The following is a 20026-nucleotide window of genomic DNA, read 5'->3' on the forward strand; positions in this document are numbered from 1 at the left end:
GAGAGTCTGTGGGTTTGTAGTAAATGTGTCAATTCTTCTGTCGCCTTTGCATCTGCTCTGATGAAGAAATGTTCCACTCCCAGGCAGTCCAAGTGTCCACATATTTTAAACAACATACCTTTCCCCCCTCTGACAACCCTCCACCATATTTCTCCATTCCCCACTCCACTGCTCTAAACCTCCCCTCCCAAACATACACAGGGAGACAGGATCCCCCTTGTCCTCACTTCCCACTCATTCCCCAACTCCCTTTCCAGCCCATCTCCTCTCTTCCATCACTTCGAGCGACCCTTCCTTCCAGCTACCAACCGAATTCATTCCTCCCATTTACCGACCAGGTCATACCCACCATCGTATTCACCTATCACAACCTCACTACTCCACCCCACTCCCAACACATAACCCTCCCCCCCACCTTAATTTGCAACTCCTCCTAACCCCACCTCCATTCCCGAAGCATCGGACCTCTCCACCTCCTGATGCTGCCTAGCTTACTGTGCTATTCCAGCCTCTACACCTGCTTGTCTACAACTGAAGAAACCTGGCCAATTTGTTCTTTAAACGAATCTGAGACCTGTATAGTTGGCCATATCACCAACCCAGTTAAATCTAATTATTTGTGGTGATCAGTTGAGGAATTGGACTAATAAAAGGGAACAGTGCTGTCCTCCAACCACAGTCCTGACATAAATGTGGGAGTTTGCCCAAGTTTTAATCCACAAACAAAAATGTGTATCATGGGGGCAATAATTGGTGTTTTCCTTTTTCTTCAGTACAGGTTTCTTGTGTAGAGTTAAGATTATGCCAACCAAAAGGACTAGTTTTGAAGTAAGTTTGTTTTTGCAGCAGGTTGGAATAAACTTGAATAATTTTAAAGCAAGTTTGTCTAGGCAGTTGGATATTGAATTTAGATCAAAAGCTAAGAAACACAAAATGAGAAACCTGGTGGCCAACAACCTAGCTATTTAATAAGGAGAGCAAGAGGGAAGTGCAGACTTGGGAGTAGACAAGGTAACACTGGCAAAGATTCACTTCAATCAGAGACTAGAACAAGAATTTCAAAGGGAGGAGAAAGAAAAAGGAGAGAGCATTTCAAACAGAAAAAGAGAGAGAATAGAAAAGGAGAGCAAGGGACATTTCGAAGGGAAAAAGAAGAGAGGCAGGAAAGACAGAAAGTGAGCCCATAAGGGAACTCCAATTAAAAAGTTTGGAATTAAGATTATTTTCATAAGAAAAGCTGCAAGCTGCTCATGCAGAGAGGGCTGACTGGAAAACTCATGAAGTTTAGATCAAGCCTTCTGAGGTGGATTCTCCAGGTTACAAAATGCCTAAAGAGGCATAATGCTTATTAGTTGGACTCAGAAGCTTGCAGGTAGAAATTTTGAAATCTGTGGATGTCGTCTGGGCTGACCTATACAGAGAGGGGGTAAAACAACTGCCTTTCGATTGTTGGATGCAGGTACTCAAAATAGACACCATCTGTGAGAAGCTGCACCTGTAAATCTAAGCAGAAACATCACTGTAGGTGCAGGGGAAATTAACAAATCCCAAGGAGTTATTGGGAATGTATCCTGACAAAAAGTCACTGGGCTCAAAATGTTAACTCTGCTCTCTGTACATAGATGCTCTAGACCTGCTTAGTTTCTCCAGCAATTTTTGTTTTTGTTTTAGAAGCCTCCCAAACCCTTTGTTGGAGAAAGTCATGACTTCTCCAGGAGAGAGTGCACTGAATTCTAAGGTGTTAGGGAATGCTGTCGGTGGGGTGTTTATGCTCATATTTTCGTATTGCGTACACTTTGAGTATGACCTAAAGTGGGGGCTGGTAATCCTGAGGATTGTCCTTGTGGATAGGGGTTTGATCTACTCTTGGGAAATCATTTGATGGGGTGACCAGAGTGGCTTTGCCAGTATTCTCAGAGACCAACAAATGAGATCAAGGAGAGAACGTAGTTAGAGGAAAATCTTCCACGTATTTTCTCTTCCTGTGGGGCAACCCTGTCAATGGCCAGAGGGCAAATTGGCACCTCAGACAGGTGTCTCTGCCATCTGGCTGTCTGAAATCTTTTCCAGGGATTTGACTTAAGCAAAGGAAATAATTCATAATGTTAAGTTGGAGCAAGTCAATCTAAAGTTAAGTAAAGTAGTGCGGACTGCTCAAACTGAAGCTGGAGGAGTGTGGAATGCTACACTAGGAACAATTTTATGATGTGGAAGTGGACAGAACTGCGGATGAAAAGTTCACCAGATAGCATTGCCACCCACACGAGTACCATCGAGAGGTACGGGTTATCCCACAAACTTCCAATAGCTGGGCACATCAGGATTGAGAATTCCTAAGGACCTATAACTTGGCATATTCATTGGCTATACCTTCTCAAGGACTGGGGTCGGTTTAGTAAAACTGGCCAAATTGTGGAAAAGACCCACCCTGCACTAAACCCAGCATGCCTAACTTCCATCTCAGATTTGTTTTCTAACCATTTAACAAGATGTTGATAGATTGCATTGAATTCCTGCTGCAAACCAAACCAGTACGTCCTCACTGTTATGGATGTAGCTCCCTGGTTCCAAGAGGCCAAGTAATTTGGGCCAAGCCATTGATGGAGAAGTTAACTCAGTTCTTCACCAACAGGGATTCCCAACTGACAGCCAATCAGATTAAGGTGTCAATATTATGTCTGAAATCTTCCAGGACGTTATGAGGATTCTGGGTGTAACACAGCCAAAGATCTCACCTGCCACCTATTGTCATAAGGATCTTTAGAATGGAACTATCAGATCCTCAAGATGATGATCAAGGCACAGTGCCGTGAATAACTCGTGACTGGGACAAAAGCCTAGCATTTCTTTCGTCTGCCATCTGGAATTCTCCCAACGAGAAAAACAGATTTAGTCCCTTCAATTTAGTGAATGGGCATGAGTAAGTGATTAAAATTGTCAAACTAATCAAAGAAAGAAAGAGATGATTATTTTCAGTAGATCATGTTCCAGGACCAGAGTTTGTAGCACGGTGGCTCAGTGGTTAGCACTGCTGCCTCACAGCACCAGGGACCCGAGTTTGATTCCAGCCTCGGGTGACTATCTGTGTGGAGTTTGCACATTCTCCCTGTGTCTGTGTGGGTTTCCTCCGGGTGCTCCGGTTTCCTCCCACAATCCAAAGATATGCAGGTCAGGTGAATTGGCCATGGTAAATTGCCCATAGTGTTAGGTACGTTAGTCAGGAGTAACTGTGGGGAATGGGTCTGGGTGGGTTACTCTTTGGAGGGTCGATGCACACTTGTTGGGCCGAAATACCTGTTTCCATGGGGACTCTAATTTAAAAGAACATTGGCTCAGGAACAACTTACAACTTGGCAAAGAGGAACTAAATATTGGGAAAGCAGGGGGGTCCAGCACCAGAACATTTCAGCCAGGGGGTATGTATCAATATGTCTACATTTACTGTCTTATCTGTTGAAAGCCCAGATCAGTGGAACTTTATAGAACAGCTCAGAGGACTGGGGAGGTGAATTATTGAATTGATACCTAGGTCAATGGGAAAAGAGTTTAATGCATCAAATTATCATACTGAAATAGTACCACAGCCAAGAGGAAGATAAACAATCATAGATCTAATCAGGCAATAAAGACATTGGAGGATGAAAGAAGTAGTGAAGATGAAGCAGAATTGGCCTGGACAATTCCCAAACTGAACTCTGCCTAGTTAGCTAACACAGAGCAAATTAGAGAGAGTCTAGACATGCTCTCCTTTTTAAATGCAGAACAGTAAGGAGATCAGACATAGCTATTCACAGCACTTACTGGAGTCTATAGGGAAAACTAGGGCTAAACTAAATCAGCATCCTTATTACCTATGTCCTGAGAAACAGAAATATAAAAGATCTTGGAAAAAAATATAAGATTGAACCCAGTCAAAGTAGCTGGAGCTCAACAATGGCCAAGCCTGATGATTCAACCAGATCGTGCATTGATTACTTAAACTTTAACACAGTAACCAGGGCAGACTCTGACTCAGTTCCTGGCCTGGAGGACTGTACTGACAACGTTGGAAGTGCCATGTTGATAACTAAAGTGGATCTGCTAAAGGGATCTTGACAGATTCCTTAACACCCCAAACAACAGAAACATCAGTCTTTGCCACACTAAGTATGCTTTCCAATGCTTTGCAATGCTTTTTGGACTAAAAAGAGTTCTGATCACTTTGCAGAGTTGACTTATGCAATAATGGATGGTGTTTCTCATTCTGTAATATGCCTTGATGACATACTGGTATACAGTGACACCTGGAACAGCTGGAAGCCTTTTTAGAAAGTTTGCAGTAAGCTGGTTCAGTGATGAAGCTTGCTAAGAGCATGTTTGCAAAACAAGTTAATATAGTTAAGGTATAAAGTGCATCAGGGATAGACATTACAAGAACAGCAAAAGTACAGGCCTTGCCTAATAAAAATAGGAAATTGAGATTTTTTTCAGGGATATGTGGTTTCTACCTCAGGTTTGTGGCAAATTTCAAACTCGCTGCTCTCCTGGTGGACTAAACACAGAAGAAGCCAACATCTCTATGACTCTATGGTGTGGTCAGGGAAAGGCAAAGAATTTTTGGGGGAGCTAAAAGTGTTGTTAATCAATGAAATGGTGGTGCTATTTCAAATTTCACCAAGCCCATCAGAATGCTGGTTGATGGTAATGAAATGGAGGGGCTGTGGGGGTTGGGAGGCACACAGTCCTGCTTCAAAACTATGGGTTGGGTATACAGAGAGGCCAATGAGATACTTTTCCAAAAATTAAAATTAATAACATAAGCGATACACACAATGGAGAAGGAAACCTTTGGACTATGATTGGCTCTTTGAAGTTTATGTCAACCAGCAGAATGAGGAGACATTTGGTAAATGCTGACCATAACCCCAGAAACTTGTGGAAAAATTCAAAAGCTGGAATGTCAGACTTTTTCAATGAAGTTGGCTATTGCAACTCTATCACATTGCAGGGGGAGAAAAACAATGGAGCAGCTAATGCTTTGGCCAGAATTTAACTTTGTTCCAAATTATTGTGCATGAAGACAGAACGAAAACATAACTGTATTAAATAGATTAAAAGGGAGAATTAATGAGTATGCATTTCTTACTTTTTGTCTTTTGTCAAAAATACAAAAAGATTCAATTCCTGATGATGCTGATTTTAATTGCATGTAGATATATTTCTCCCGATTGGATTACAACAATGAATCTCACAATTACTAAGCAACACAAGGAATATAATTATAGATTAGAGTGGTGCTGGAAAAGCACAGCAGTTCAGGCAGCATCCGAGGAGCAGGAAAACTGACGTTTCGGGCAAAAGCCCTTCATCAGGAATACAGGCAGAGTGGTTGCAAGGTGGAGAGATAAATGAGAGGAGGGTGGTGGTGGGGACAAAGTAGCATAGACTACAATAGGTGAATGGGGGTGGGGATGGAGGTGATAGGTCAGAGAGGAGGGTGGAGTGGATAGGTGGAAAGGAAGATAGGCATGTAGGACAAGTCATGGGGACAGTGCTGAGCTGGAAGTTTGGAACTGGGGTGAGGTGGGGGAAGGGGAGATGAGGAAACTGGTGAAGCCCACATTGATGCACTGGGGTTGAAGTGTTCCGAGGCGGAAGATGAGGCGTTCTTCCTCCAGGCGTTGGGTGGTGAGGGAGCGGCGGTGAAGGAGGCCCAGGACCTCCATGTCCTCAGCTGAGTGGGAGGGGGAGTTGAAATGTTGGGCCACAGAGCGGTGTGGTTGATTGGTGCGGGTATCCCAGAGATGTTCCCTAAAGTGCTCTGCTAGGAGGCGTCCATCAAAGTTTTACCTGCACATCCACCAATACCATTTATTGTATCCGTTGCTCCCGATGCGGTCTCCTCTACATTGGGGAGACTGGATGCCCAAAACGTTGATTTTCCTGCTCCTCGGATGCTGCCTGAACTGCTGTGCTTTTCCAGCACCACTCTAATCTAGAATCTGGTTCCCAGCATCTGCAGTCCTTGTTTTTACCCACAAGAAATATAATACAACATGCAAAAAAAGCAAGTAGTTTGGATGTCACATGACTGCAAAAGATATCCTTTATTTTCCAAATGGAAATAAACTTTTATTTGAATTGTTTAACTCCCCCACCTCTGCCCCTCAACATTTTCATGGAGACAGATGTTGGGAATGGAAGAGGTTTATAAAAATCTGACTTCCGATTCCGAGGCCATTGACTCCCATCCTCCCATCCACCCACCTCAGCACAAAGGAGGAGGCATTGCCTTCATAGACACATGCCTTCTTGTATTCAATTCCAACTCAGTACATCTTATGGAATTCCTTCGCAGCAACAAGAATAACTTGCATTCATGTAGCACCTTTAAATATCCCAAGGTGTTTCACAACAAAAATTATCAAGCATCAAGCTACATAAGACTCGTGGTATTTTATTTAAGAATAAGCTCATAAGCCAAAGTCTGATGTGAAGTGTGACTTATATTGATAATTCATATATAGATTGAGTAATCAGGAAATTCATGGAAACATTTAACAATCATGTTATAGCAAAAATAAACATATTCAGTAGATAGCAGGGAAGTAGTGAATTCAATATATAAAGAAGAAATGTTGAATTCAAGTTATATTAAAATGACAAAGCAAACATTTTTCCTACAGCACAAGCACTGTCATGCACATAAAGTGCATCACTCACAACATTAGGGTGTGCGTAAAAGCTTGATTAATGAGGAAGCTTTAAAAAGATAGATAAAGAATTGCACTTATACAGCACTTTCAAGACTACCAGATATCTTAGAGTGATTTTCGACCAATGAAATACTTTTGAAGTCTAATTATTGCTATAATGCAAGAAACAAAGCAGACAATTTGCACACAGCAAGCGCCCACGAACATCAATTTGTTATTGACAGTATAGACTACAAACATTGTCTAGGCGACCAGAGAGCACGCTCTTGTTTTTCAAAATAGAAGCCTCGTGAGCATGTACAACCACCAAAACAGGCAAATGAGGCTTTGGTTTAACATTACATCCAAAAGACAAACTATGTTAACATAACAGAGAAAAGTAAGACTGCAGAGAGATTAAGGGAGAAAATTCCAGAGCTAGGGGTGTGGGCATCAGAAGACGCTGTTAAAGATGGAGAGTATAGCACTGGGGGCATTCACAAGGCCAGAATTAAAGGCGTGTAGCTAACACAGAGGGTCATAGGGCAGGAGGAGATTACAGAGACGGAGACGGACAAGGACATCAAGACATTTGAACAACAGGTGGTGCATTTTAAAATTAACAAAAAGTGGATAGCGAAGAGGGTTACCTCAGATTACAACAGGATCTTGATCAGATGGACCAATGGGCTGAGAAATTCAGATAAATGCGAGGTGCTGCATTTTGGAAAAGCAAATCTTAGCAGAACTTATACAGTAAATGGTAAGGTCCTAGGGAGTGTTGCTGAACAAAGAGACCTTGGAGTGCAGATTCATAACTCCTTGAAAGTGGAGTCACAGGTAGATAGAATAGTGAAGAAGGTGTTTGGTATGCTTTCCTTTAAGAGTATTGAGTACAGGAGTTGGGAGGTCATGTTGCAGCTGTACAGGACATTGGTTAGACCACTGTTGGAATACTGTGTGCAATTCTGGTCTCCTTCCTATCGGAAAGATGTTGTGAAACTTGAAAGGGCTCAGAAAAGATTTACAAGGATGTTACCAGGGTTGGAGGATTTGGGCTATAGGGAAAGGTGAATAGGCTGGGACTGTTTTCCCTGGAGTGTCAGAGGCTGAGGGGTGACCTTACAGAGGTTTATAAAATCATGAGGGGCATGGATATGATAGAAGACAAAGTCTTTTCCCTGGGATCAGGGAGTCCAGAACAAGAGGGCATAGGTTTAGGGTGAGAGGGGAAAGATATAAAGAGACCTAAGGGACGACTTTTTTATGTTGGGAATGAGCTGCCAGAGGAAGTGGTAGAGGCTAGTACCATTGCAACATTTAAAAGACATCTAGATGGGTATATGAATAGGCAGGATATGGAGGAATATGGGCTGGGTGTTGGCAGGTGGGACTAGATTGAGTTGGGATATCCGCTGGGATGGACAAGTTGGACTGAAGGGTCTGTTTCCGTGCTGTACATCTCTACGACTCTATGACTATTTGTAACAATCCAGCATTTGCACTTGGTCTATTTCAAATGACACATCTGGAACTTCCACCTTGGAATCTGCTACCAGAAATCTAGGGCTAGCATGAATTCTGCCAATTTCCTGTGGAAGTTCTTGCTTGAGATAGGAGAATAATGCATTCCGAAATTCCCCCATAAAGTATTTTAAATGAGTCGACTACCTTATTAAAGGTAGACATAAAAACATGTCAGCAGACGGATAAGCCAATATACATATATAGTGACAATTTTTTATAAAACACTTTCAATGGAGCCTCAAGCCATGCATTGCAAATTGCAGTCTGTTCCTGATGGATTCAGTTTAAAAGATGGAAAATCATTGGGATGCATGTTCCAGAGGTCAAAACTCTACATGATTTCATAAAACTACCCCTCACAAATTATGATGATACATAACTAAAAGAAGCAACTAATTTTCATTGAAACACAGCCAAGGTCACGATTTCTTTAATCATTTATTACTTTGCTGTCAGAATGAAAAATCGCTCAGTATGTGTCAAAGGAAGAAACAGAAAAAAACTCATCTTTAATGTTCTACATATAGTTCATGCATGATGACAGCCAGAGCCTAGTTGGTAATACTCTTGCTTCAGAACAAGGCTGTGACTTCAAATGTCCCTCCAAAGATTTAAACAGATTATTTATGCTGACGGAGCCATTGCGGTACCGTACAGAGGGAACGTGCACTGCCGGAAGTACTAAATGGCAAATAAATAATTACTTCAGGGCCGAAACTCCTACTTAGAGTCATTGAATCACATTGTATGGAAACAGACCCTTCGGTCTGCCATGCCAACTAGGTTTCCCAATTTAACTTGGTCGACAGGTGTGATACTGGAAAAGCACAGCAGGTCAGGCAGCATCCGAGGAGCAGGAGAATCGACAGTTCGGGCATAAGCCCTTCATCAGGGATGTGGTGGGGAAGGGGGCTGAGAAATAAATATAAGGGTTGGGGTGGGTGTAGGGGGGGAAGGTAGCTGGGAAGGTGATAGGTAGATGCAGGTGGGGGTTGATAGTGATAGTTCGGAGAGGAGGGTGGAGCGGATAGGTGGGAAGGAAGATGGACAGGTGGGACAGTTCAAAAGGGCAGTGCCAAGTTAAAGGGTTGGACCTGGGATGACGTGGTGTGAGGGGAGACTTGGAAATAGGTGAAGTCAATATTGATGCCGTGTGGTTGGAGGGTCCCGAGGTGGAAGGTGAGGCATTCTTCCTCCAGTCGTTGGATGGCTTGCATTGGCGTTGGAGGTGGCCCAGGACTTGCATGTCCTTGGCAGAGTGGGAGAGGGAGTTGAATAGGGGTTGGCCCATATCCATCTAAACATCTTTTAAATGTTGGAACTATACCACTTTGTCAGGCAGTTCATTCCATATACGCACTACCCTCTGTGTGAAAACATCCCCCCTTTTAAATCATCCCCCTCTTACCTTAAACCTATGCCGTCTAGTGGGATTTAAAAGATCACTGGGCAAAGAGAAGGAGGATGGCAATTGTCACAATTAAAATGTCCTGACCAACAGCTTTCTATTATTTCCAGGATGAAAAGTAAGCCTTCCATTTCTGTTGAGCCTCCACTGGCATTCCGAAGTACGTTTCTGTCAATGAACGACTTGTGAAGTGTAGTCTGTGTTCTAATGTAAGAAACATGACAGCAAATTTTACGCAGCAAACCCTTGATAGCACCAAGATTAGGAGATGAATAGACAGCTTCCAAGGTATTTCTGGGTTGGTCATTGTTTATAATGACTGTAGAGGCCAATTCTTGAGTGACTGTCCTTTCCACAGCTGAGATTGAGTGAGGTTTATCTCCTGCTGGCCTGCACCCTATTCTACTGCCTGGTCATCTCATTTGGTCCTTTTCTTTATCCAGCCCTTTCCGCTCTGCTTGTGTCCAGGTGCTCCAGCCGGAGGTGGACTACCTGCTGGTTCTCCTCGCTACCCTATTGCAAGTTCCAAATAGAGCGGGTCTTTGGGGATATGGGCCCTCACTTTTTCAGCTCACATGACAAAGTCAACAGAGTTGCCACTGAATTAAGAGGACAAACATGCTGAAAATTCTTTCACATTTGTGTATTTCCACATTTGGCATTTTGTTTTTGCCAGGAGATGCCTAATATTCCACTGAAACAGCAGGTCAGCCATTTTTCTTGGCTTGTCTTGCCTCACTACTGTGAGGAGGGCATTGTGAACACAAACTTGTTACACACACAGCAAAGAGCAAAGTGAATGATGACCAGAGACTTTTCAGCCATTTTGAGTGAAGGATAAATATTGTCCAAGGTAATGGGGAGAACCTCCATGTGTTTCCACAAAATAGTGCCCTTGGCGTTTTTTGAAAGCTCTCAGAAAGCACAGGCAGGAGCTTCACTTAACAACTCACATGACAGACAGCAGCGTTGACACTGCAGCAGTCCCTGATAATGCTCTAAGAGGGTGAGGCTAGATTGTTTTGCTCAAATTTCTAGAGTGGGCCTTAGTAATCATAAGCTTCTGACTCAGAGGAAACAAGCTTACTCACTGAGCTGTGACTATAAATGAGGACTCAATGTTGCAGTATCTTCATTAGTTCGACGTCCAGAATTAATTTTTTTATGAGACTTTAGGCGTAAACTGTGAATCACCAATTACACTCCACTTGTTGCATTAGTGAATCCATCCAAAGAGTATGTTTAGACATTTAAACAATTATTTGTCATAGGGAGGTCAGTTTCTTCAACACCAAACTTTTCATCAAGTTTTGATGACAAGTCACAAACCTCACCTGCCATCTCTGTTTCTCTCTCTCTGAGTCTGACTTGAGTATTTCCAAAATTTTCTATTCTTGTTTTAATTTGTTTAAACTCCATTCATTCACAAGATGTGAGGGATATCCACCACTATCCATCCCTAATCACCCTTGAGCTACCTTTCTGAATGATAATGAATGGCTTCTAAGGTGTGTTAACAACGTTGCTGGCGTCTGGAGTCACTTATAGGCCAGGCTGGCTAAGAATGGTAGATTCCCTTCCTTAAAAGGATGGTACTGAACTATAGGAGTTTAAGATATTGCAGTAGTTCCATGGGGCGGAATCCTGTTCTGGTATTGGGGGCCTGGTCTACTGCTGAAAGACCTGTGCTGCTTTGTCTTCAGGAATGATAAGTCAATCAGGCAGTAGCAAGGCCACCAGCAGGCCTATTCTTGGAAGACCCAGGCAACAGAAGACCCACCAAGTGAGAGATGTCAGCCAGAAGCCAGTATAAGTGGTCTTTCAGTCCCACTGAAGGTACGACTGCAGCTACCGGGAGGAACTTCTTGAGCCCCAGGATCACGGAGGACATAGGACATAATGTGGGCAGTGGAGCCAAAAGTACGGACAGCGAGGAGGCAGGAAGTGGGAATGACTCACAGCTAACATCCATTTCCTGATGTCCAGTCTCTCAGTCAGACAGTGATTGCCTTTGATCGAGGATCACAGTGACAGCAAACCCACACAGTCTGACTGGTCACACACTCCATTGGATGACAGGACTTCCTGCAGATGGGACAATCCAAGATTGGAGGGGTGAGGCGCTTACACAGTCATTAAGTGACCACTTAAGGGTCTCAATTGATGGCAATGCAGGTAGGTCGATGCTGGGCCTTATTTCTGGAGTAGACAAAAGGACACGAGGAACCAGAGTATGGTACCATCTCTGCCTGTCTAAATGCCCAACCTGCCTCCATTCTTGCCACAGTGAGAGAAGCTTCTGCCCATGGCTATTTGCTTTTTAGTTCAAGGAAATTTAAATTCCTCAAGTGCCATTTAAAATCATATGTGATCATTATTGTTTTGATCTAGATTACTGACCCTGTAAATATTCATTTTCATGTATCATATCCTTCAATAACAATTTAAGAAGGAAAGCAATTTATTTATTATTTTCTCAATAATAATAAGTGATTCTCCACTTAGCTAATCATCTCTTGAGAGAGTAGAATGATCCCAACTGGTTCACTCATATCCTTTAGTGAAGGAAACTCATTTTCTTCATTTTATCTTCACCTTTACATGACTCAAAACCCCAACATAGTTAAGTCTTAATAACTCTCTGAAGAGGCCAAATGAGTCATTCCACTGTATCGATGCATGATGGAAAATTATTCTGCCCACTTGCCAATGAGCAGAGATTGCTGGTGTCTGCCAGCCAGTCGTATTGACTAGGAAGATCCCAGGCTGCCTGTCTGCCCCTGTCTGCATCAAAGGTGCTGAGGTGGAGATGGTCGAAAGCGTCAAGTTCCCAGAAGTGATGATAACTAACAAGCTGTCCTCGTCAACCCATGTCGACGCAATGGCCAAGAAAGCACAAAGACGCCTCTGCTTCCTCAGGAGGCTCAGGAAATCCAGCATGTCCACAAGGACGCTTACTGACTTTTATAGATGCACCATAGAAAACATCCCATCTGGATGCAGCACAGCGTGATATGGCAACTGCTCTGTCCAAGACCACAAGAAACTACAGAGAGTCATGAGCATAGCCCAGACCATCACGCACACCAGCCTTCCACCCGATTGATTCCATCTATACTTCCCGCTGCCTTGGGAAAGCAACCAACATAAACAAAGACGCTTCCCATCCCGGTTATATATTTCTCTTCCACCCTCTTCCATCAGGCAGAGGATATAAATATGAAAAGATTCAAGAACAGCTTCTTCCCCATTGTTATTAGACTTGTGAATGGATCGTGCTGTTTGTGCACCTTCTCTACAGCCTTATAATCTTTTCCCTGTCATATTATCCTAATGCTCTTTGTATGGTACGATCTGCTTGTACTGCGTGCAAAACAATACTTTTCACTACATTGAGGTGCATGTAACAATAATAAATCAAATCAAATGTTAAATTGGTGCCGATCTGGTTGATTGCAGTGTAGTACCTGTCAAATATCTCAAAGAATAACTCTCATTAAAATGCTCACAAGAAGGCAGCAATTAGTCATTTTCTTTTGAGAGTGCCCTGATAAGAAATCCATAAATCTTTAATGAGGAGCTAAATTTTAATTCACTTCTCACAGATGCTAACTGGTAGCCATAGAGATAGTGAAACCCCTGCCTGGCACACTTTCATGAAATATGCAACGGTCATCTTTGATGTAGTACAACTCACTCACAGATCATCACAGCGCTGCTAAGGCAGCTTCCTGTTTTTGGCAGTCATCGGTACTTCTCTATAGCAGTCACAGGGAAAAGATCACTAGAAAATGTTATTGCAGTCTCTCATGCAGGAGAATGGCCGTTCTATCTGCAAGAATCTATCTACACGTGTGTTTTGAATGTAACCACCTCTCTCAATGGAAGTAGCTCAATGCACAACTAATTAAGCGATTCCAGGAAAATTTCCAACTTTCCAAAAATATGAAGAATGAATGCAACAGTTCCAATTAGGTTCTACTCATATTAGAACAAAAAGTGAAGGTATTTACATCTTTTTTAGATTAGATTAGATTACTTACAGTGTGGAAACAGGCCCTTCGGCCCAACAAGTCCACACCGACCCGCCGAAGCACAAACCACCCATACCCCTACATTTACCCCTTACCTAACACTATGGACAATTTAACATGGCCAATTCACCTGACCTGCACATCTTTGGACTGTGGGAGGAAACTGGAGCACCCGGAGGAAACCCACGCAGACACATGGAGAATGTGCAAACTCCACACAGTCAGTCGCCTGAGGCGGGAATTGAACCCGGGTCTCTGGCGCTGCGAGGCAGCAGTGCTAACCACTGGGCCACCGTGCCGCCCAGAAGTATAACACTTCTCACAATCTCAGGATTTCCTGAAGTGCTTCATTACCAATGAGGTTTCTTCTGAATCAGTTTCTGTTACGATTTAGGGAAAAGAGACTGTAGCCAATTTATACACAACAGGCCCCCACAAATAGCGCTATGAACCAGTTCAGATAATCGATGCTAGTGATGTTCGTTGAGGAAAAATATTGATCAAGACAGTGGGGAAAATGCTTTGCCATGTGCCATGTGATGTTTTACATCTGCAGAAGAGGGTAGACATGTGACGGTAGACCTGCTGAACTTGGTCTGTTTTTGTGCGCGTGTAGACAGGTTGATAGTTTAATATGTTGTGCTTTGGGACATCCTGAAGCTATGAAAATCTCTGTAACAAATGGATTTTTTTGGTTTATAGTATCACTGAAATAAGAAGGAAGTCTGATCGGTCTGAAGAAGTGTCAAATCAGACTTGAAAGGTTAACTCTATTTCTCTCTCCACTAGTGCTGCCAGACTGACTGAGTCTCTCCAGCATGTTTTTAAATTTCAGAATCCCAGTACTCTGCTATTTTTACTGTGTCGCTGTATTGTCACAGAATCACAGAATTGTTATCGTGTAGAAGGAGACCATTCGGCCCAATGTGATTACACTTGTTCTATTACCTAGTGACAACTTCCTGCCATTTCTCTACATTCCTGCACACCATTTCTATTCAAAAATCACCCAATGTCCTCTTCAATACCTCAATGGAGAATCTCAAAATTGTGAAGTACCAAAACAGCACTGTGGCTCTGATAAAAGGATTTGCAAAGAAGCATTTTAACTATTGAAAGCAGCAAGCAAGGTCTATGTGTTTGAAACTAGAACAATAGTACAATAGTATATTTCAGGTTATCATTGAATTTAAATCTCTTGTCAATGTTACATTAATTGCAACATTGATATGGTCAAAACAATTTGTAACCACAGTGTCATAACAGGAAAAGTACAAGAGTCTTAGCTGTGTAAAATTAATAATTTCTGTTAAAGTTCTTGTCAAATTTTCCATTTTACTGAATAGCATACCCATTCTAGCTAAGCCCACAGGTGACATTGCATTGTTCCAGTGCTTTTGCTTAAAAACTGAACTAAAACGGCCTCTTTTTTTAAAAGGAAAACAGGACGTAAATGGTAAAGTACAAAAAGCATGAAGTAAATCCATGGATTTCAATTGTGCTTGGAATGTGGAATAAATTGATGGGGATCAACTTGACTTTGAATCTCCATAACAGAATGTGTGGGCACAAGTCAGAATGTTTCTCAAGAGAGATAAGGAATTCTTTCATCGGTCTAAAATGGTGATTTTTCATTGTAAGTCTGATGCTTTGAGATTTTGGGTTATGATTGTCTTCAGACCCTGTAAGCAGTCAACTTTAACAGAAAAACTATGTGCAAGTCTCTAGAGTCAATATTCAGACAACATCAGTTATTAAATTCAGAATCAAAAAGCAGAAATTGATGGTAAAACACAGCAGGTCTGGCTGCATCTGTGGAGATAAAGCAAAGTTAATGTTTCAGGTCCAGTGATCTTTCTTCAGACTCTCCCAGACACATAATCCCCTTTCCTCCCTTCTCGGCCTTCTCACTGCATCACCTTGGTCTATTCTTTCTCCACTCTCAACTCCATCCCACTCCCCCATGACATCTTCCCATGCAATCACAGATGATTTGACACTGTCCGTTTGCTTCCTCCCTCTTCACCATACGAAGCCCCTGACATACCTTCCAGGTGAAGCAGCGATTTACCTGCACTTCACTCAATCTAGCTTACTGTATTTACTGTTCTCAGTGTGGTCTCCTCTACTCTGGGGAGACAAAACGCAGCCTGGATGATCGCTTTGCAGAACATCTATGTTCTGGCCACAAAAATGACCCCAAGCTTCCAGTTCCCTGCCACTTCAAAACACCACAGTGTTGCTAACCAACATCTCTGTCTCAGGCTTGCTGCAGTGCTCCAGCAAAGCTCAGTACAAGCTGGAAAAACAGCACCTCATTTTCCAGTTAGGGACCCTGTAGCCCTCTGGACTCAATATGGAATTCAATAATTTAGGGCCTGAGCACTTTCTCCCATGCCCTTACCTCAATCCCTACACTCCAGGTGCTGTCATCACATTGGCTGCTACCACAACCAACCCATTGCCAATCACTATTGGTCCCCATAAGCAGATATTGATTCTCCCAGGCTGAACTTCACCAATTCCTTTGTCTGCCCAATTGCGTTTCTGTCTCTCTCTGTCTTTCTGTCTCTCTCTCTGGGGTCCATCATCACCTATCGCTTACTGCCGAGCCCCCCCCTCCCCGACCCCCAAACCACCACTCCCTCCCCTCCCCCACCCAGCCAACCGGCCCACCCCAGCCCATATACCAATCTTTTCTTATCTACAATCAGTTCTGAAGAAGGGTCACTGGAACTGAAATTATAACTCTGCTTTCTCACCATAGATGTTGCCCAACCTGCTGAGTATTTCCAGCAATTTCTGTTTTGTTTCTGATTTCCAGCCTTTGCAGTTTTATAGATTTTGTTTTGGTTACTGAATTGCCTGTCAGCAACCTTTGTTGGTTTTCCAGACTCACTGTGCTGTTAAATAGGAACCTGATAGCTTAAAACAAAGAGAAAAAGAAGGTGAGACCGGATGAAAGGACCAGCAGGCTGCCACAATTAATGAGATAAAGATCAGGTGATCAGGAGTTGAAGAGTGATGTTTATGACCCTGTTGTGGAGAATGTCCTGAAGAATAGCAATCAAGGGAGCAGTAAAACAAAAAAGAAGAGTTTTTTTAAATTCCAATGTATTTATTCTGTTCCTCAGATGGTTGACTAATAGAGTCAAGGATCCCAGTCAAGCAACTGGATCAATAACCAGAGATCACAAACGTAAAAAAAACACTTACAATAAATCCAACGGTCAGAGGATGGGAAATATTTCATTTTGAGTTGTCAAGCTCTGGGAATATTCGACTTGAAAGGGCACCAGGAGCTAATTGAAAAGGTTTTGGACAGGTATTCAAAGATGAGCAGCTTAACAAGGTTACAGACAAAAAGTTGGGCAATTCAGACAAAAAGTTTGGCAATTCAGCTCAGCACTGTGGCTATTTCAGGGAATCACAAACCAATGGGCTGTATGACTCTTCTTCTGCTATTGAGTCTACAAATAATCCAAATGGGTAGTACAAGCTTCGTTGGCTTTACAATTAGTAACGCAGTTTGTGAATGGACACATCAGATAAACAATGGGATATCATGTTAGAATACCTCCAGGAGTGAATCTAGCAAAAGTTATGGATCTTTTATCTGGAGTCTGGTCCTAATGTACCCAATACATCTTAGTCAAGTTAAATAGGTTCGACGCTAACCTTCAGTGTTCATTCAAGTTGTCAATTTTTTAACTGTCCCCCAAAACCCCTGACTTATCCAACTGAGATTTTAGCTAAAAGTAAACCTCTAGTATTTGTTCCCTTAAATCATTGTGAGAGAACCAACTGTACTCACTGCAGACCAAATCGTTCCAGCTACAAGCTGCTTTTCTGTATTAATGGAGTGAAATTCATCTATCTAACCACCTGCCTTAAGCATTTCCTGAGAACCAACAGGTTTCAAACAGAATTGAACATAACCTGCAGATAAATTAGGCAGCCATCTGCAATGTTCCCATAGTAACCAGCAAAAATGATAGCTAATACAAAACAGGTAAGATCATATCGAATAGATTAAAACCAACTGGAAGCTTTTCAACTGATGCATTTATGCAACCCGCATACCAGTCCTTAGATCAACTCATGACATCCCCTTCATCAGATTGGAAACACTTTGTTAGTTGCTGCAGAGGGGAAACAATCATTATACTGCATTTGTCAATCATAACGGTCTAGATTTTGGGTTAGTATCTCTGTAAATTACTGTCAGCATTCACCATCATTACTCCACTGAAACTGACAACTTTTGGAGTCTCCATGTTTGCTGTTAACCATGGAAATCCAGAAGTTTCTCTCAGTGATTTTAGGCTTCCCAAAAGGATCTATTGTTGCACACTGGCCAACCCCACCCAAATTTTGAAATCACTGAATGTGTGACCTTTTACATTACTAGTTGTTAATTATAAATTAATTGTGGTATTAATTCACCATTCAGTGGAATTCCTATGAATACCATAGATTCAAGCTGTAGTTGTTGCAGTTAGGGGTTATATGCTCGCATTGTCTACAGCAATAGATGAAGATAGTTTTAAAATATGTGTAAATATTGGCTCCAGTTCTATTCTTCACCAGCTTACTTTCTCAAATAAAGATTAGTTTTGCTGTTTAAAAAATCTTTAAAAGTTGCATCTTGTTGCCTGAGGTGGAACTGGGCTTTTAACAACATTGAGTCCATAGCTTTATTGAACTGCCTCATGGGGCCTGAAAACTTTTATATTTGCAGAATGTCAAATTTCTGCATCATAACAAGACCTACATAATTTTCAAAATTTTTTAAATTTTCTCTGCGCTAATTCATCTCCTACATTAATTTTTTGCATACGCCCAATCAGCTATATCACTCTGAAAAATAAGTTAAAGTGTGAAGGATAATCAGTCCATTTTACTTGGTGACTGTCAGAATGCTTCAATGTGATTGTTTGCATATTCTGCTTGATACTATCTTGTAGGTAGGCCTAGAAATCCTTTTGACGTGGCACAAAAATCAAAATGTTATTGGCAAAGGTGAAATTAATACTGCAAATCACTATTATGGGAATGTTTCTGTGAAGTCAGATGCAAAAACTATTGTTGACTCATCAATGATTTACAAAATCCACACCCAATGGATACAATCTCTCTGTCTGTATGATAAGTACTTAATACATAAGGTACAATATGTGGATTCTGACATTTTTAGGGTTGGTCCATACCATTTGGAACATCATAAGCTTTGACCTAATAGAAATATAAGCTTGTCATGAAAATTGTCTACACACCATTAGATGTCAGGTTGCAAATAATGCATTTCTAATTTCTGACATTATGCACAAGCCCCAGCTCCAAACACAACTATAAGGTAATCTCTAAATAGCAAAGCAAGATAAAATGGATACACATCTCTAGTGAGAAGTAATTTACAAGTTGACTAATTAATGCACTTTCTGTTCAGATAGTCAGTTCTAAAGCATATACTGAAGAAAGGTTCTTCAGAGTTCTTTTAATAATCAGCCCGTTCCCAAGTAACTAACCTGAACACATCCTCCTACTGCTGGATGGGGCACTAAACGAACCATGAATCCGTTCAAATCTGACACTGATATCACTTTGTCGTACAACCAATCAACGGCGATCTTATGGCGAAGATGAGACGGATTTTATATGAGCCGGGATGTCCTCCTCACCTGGTTGTTAAAGATAACAGAAAAATTAATGCCATCGTTTTCAGAGTAACTGGAGGAGACTATTCAGTTAGAATTGGAATACATCTCCTGATCTATCTCCCTGCTTTCAGATCCATAATCTGAATCTCTCTGTCTAACAAAATTAGATCATCTATGTTCTAAAATTTTCAATTGACCCAAGGTTGTTTGGGGGGTGGGGCAGGGTGCTTTAAACATGGCTGCAAGTTCCAGACTTTCACTGATCTGGATCTTGACATCACCCGTGAACACCCAGTGCCAAGGGTTATGCCTTCTTGCTTTGGGTATCCCGTCAAAAGGTAATAGTTTCTCTATCTCTTGAGTTTCACCCAACATTAGAGTTTAATAGATAGCCATGATTAAACAGATCTTTCTTCAGTTTTTACAATATGATTTATTATACTTGCTGAATCATGTGGTGGCATGTTTAAAATTATATACAAACTAACACATTTAAATGTGCTTATAAATATGCCTCCAACCAGGCAAATAATATCATCCATGACATTTTCTTTCAGACAGTCTTTTACCATTTATCTGGAGAGCTCTCAGGTTTCCATAGAGACAGAAATATTACTAACCAGCCTCTACACTGGTAGAAAGCTCTGATGTGTATATGCAATAAATACAAATCAGATTCTAACCATAACAATTTGCATTGATATGCAGCCTTCAATGTATAGG

The 20026-nt window shown here is 41.8% G+C and overlaps 1 protein-coding gene across 1 annotated transcript in view; it reads right to left on the minus strand.

Moving 5' to 3' along the window:
- Positions 1-19216, minus strand: part of trpm3 (transient receptor potential cation channel, subfamily M, member 3) — a 576387-nt gene extending 557171 nt beyond the window's left edge. The window contains exon 1 of the mRNA XM_087995868.1: positions 19172-19216. Coding sequence (XP_087851994.1) covers positions 19172-19216 — 45 coding nt within the window. The remainder of the gene's footprint in view (positions 1-19171) is intronic.
- Between the last annotated feature and the right edge of the window lie 810 nt (positions 19217-20026).

Source organism: Chiloscyllium plagiosum, unplaced genomic scaffold (genome assembly GCF_037043375.1).
Source record: "Chiloscyllium plagiosum isolate Xiang-an unplaced genomic scaffold, Cpla_swu_hap1 HiC_scaffold_2, whole genome shotgun sequence".
Classification (NCBI taxonomy): Eukaryota; Metazoa; Chordata; class Chondrichthyes; order Orectolobiformes; family Hemiscylliidae; genus Chiloscyllium; species Chiloscyllium plagiosum.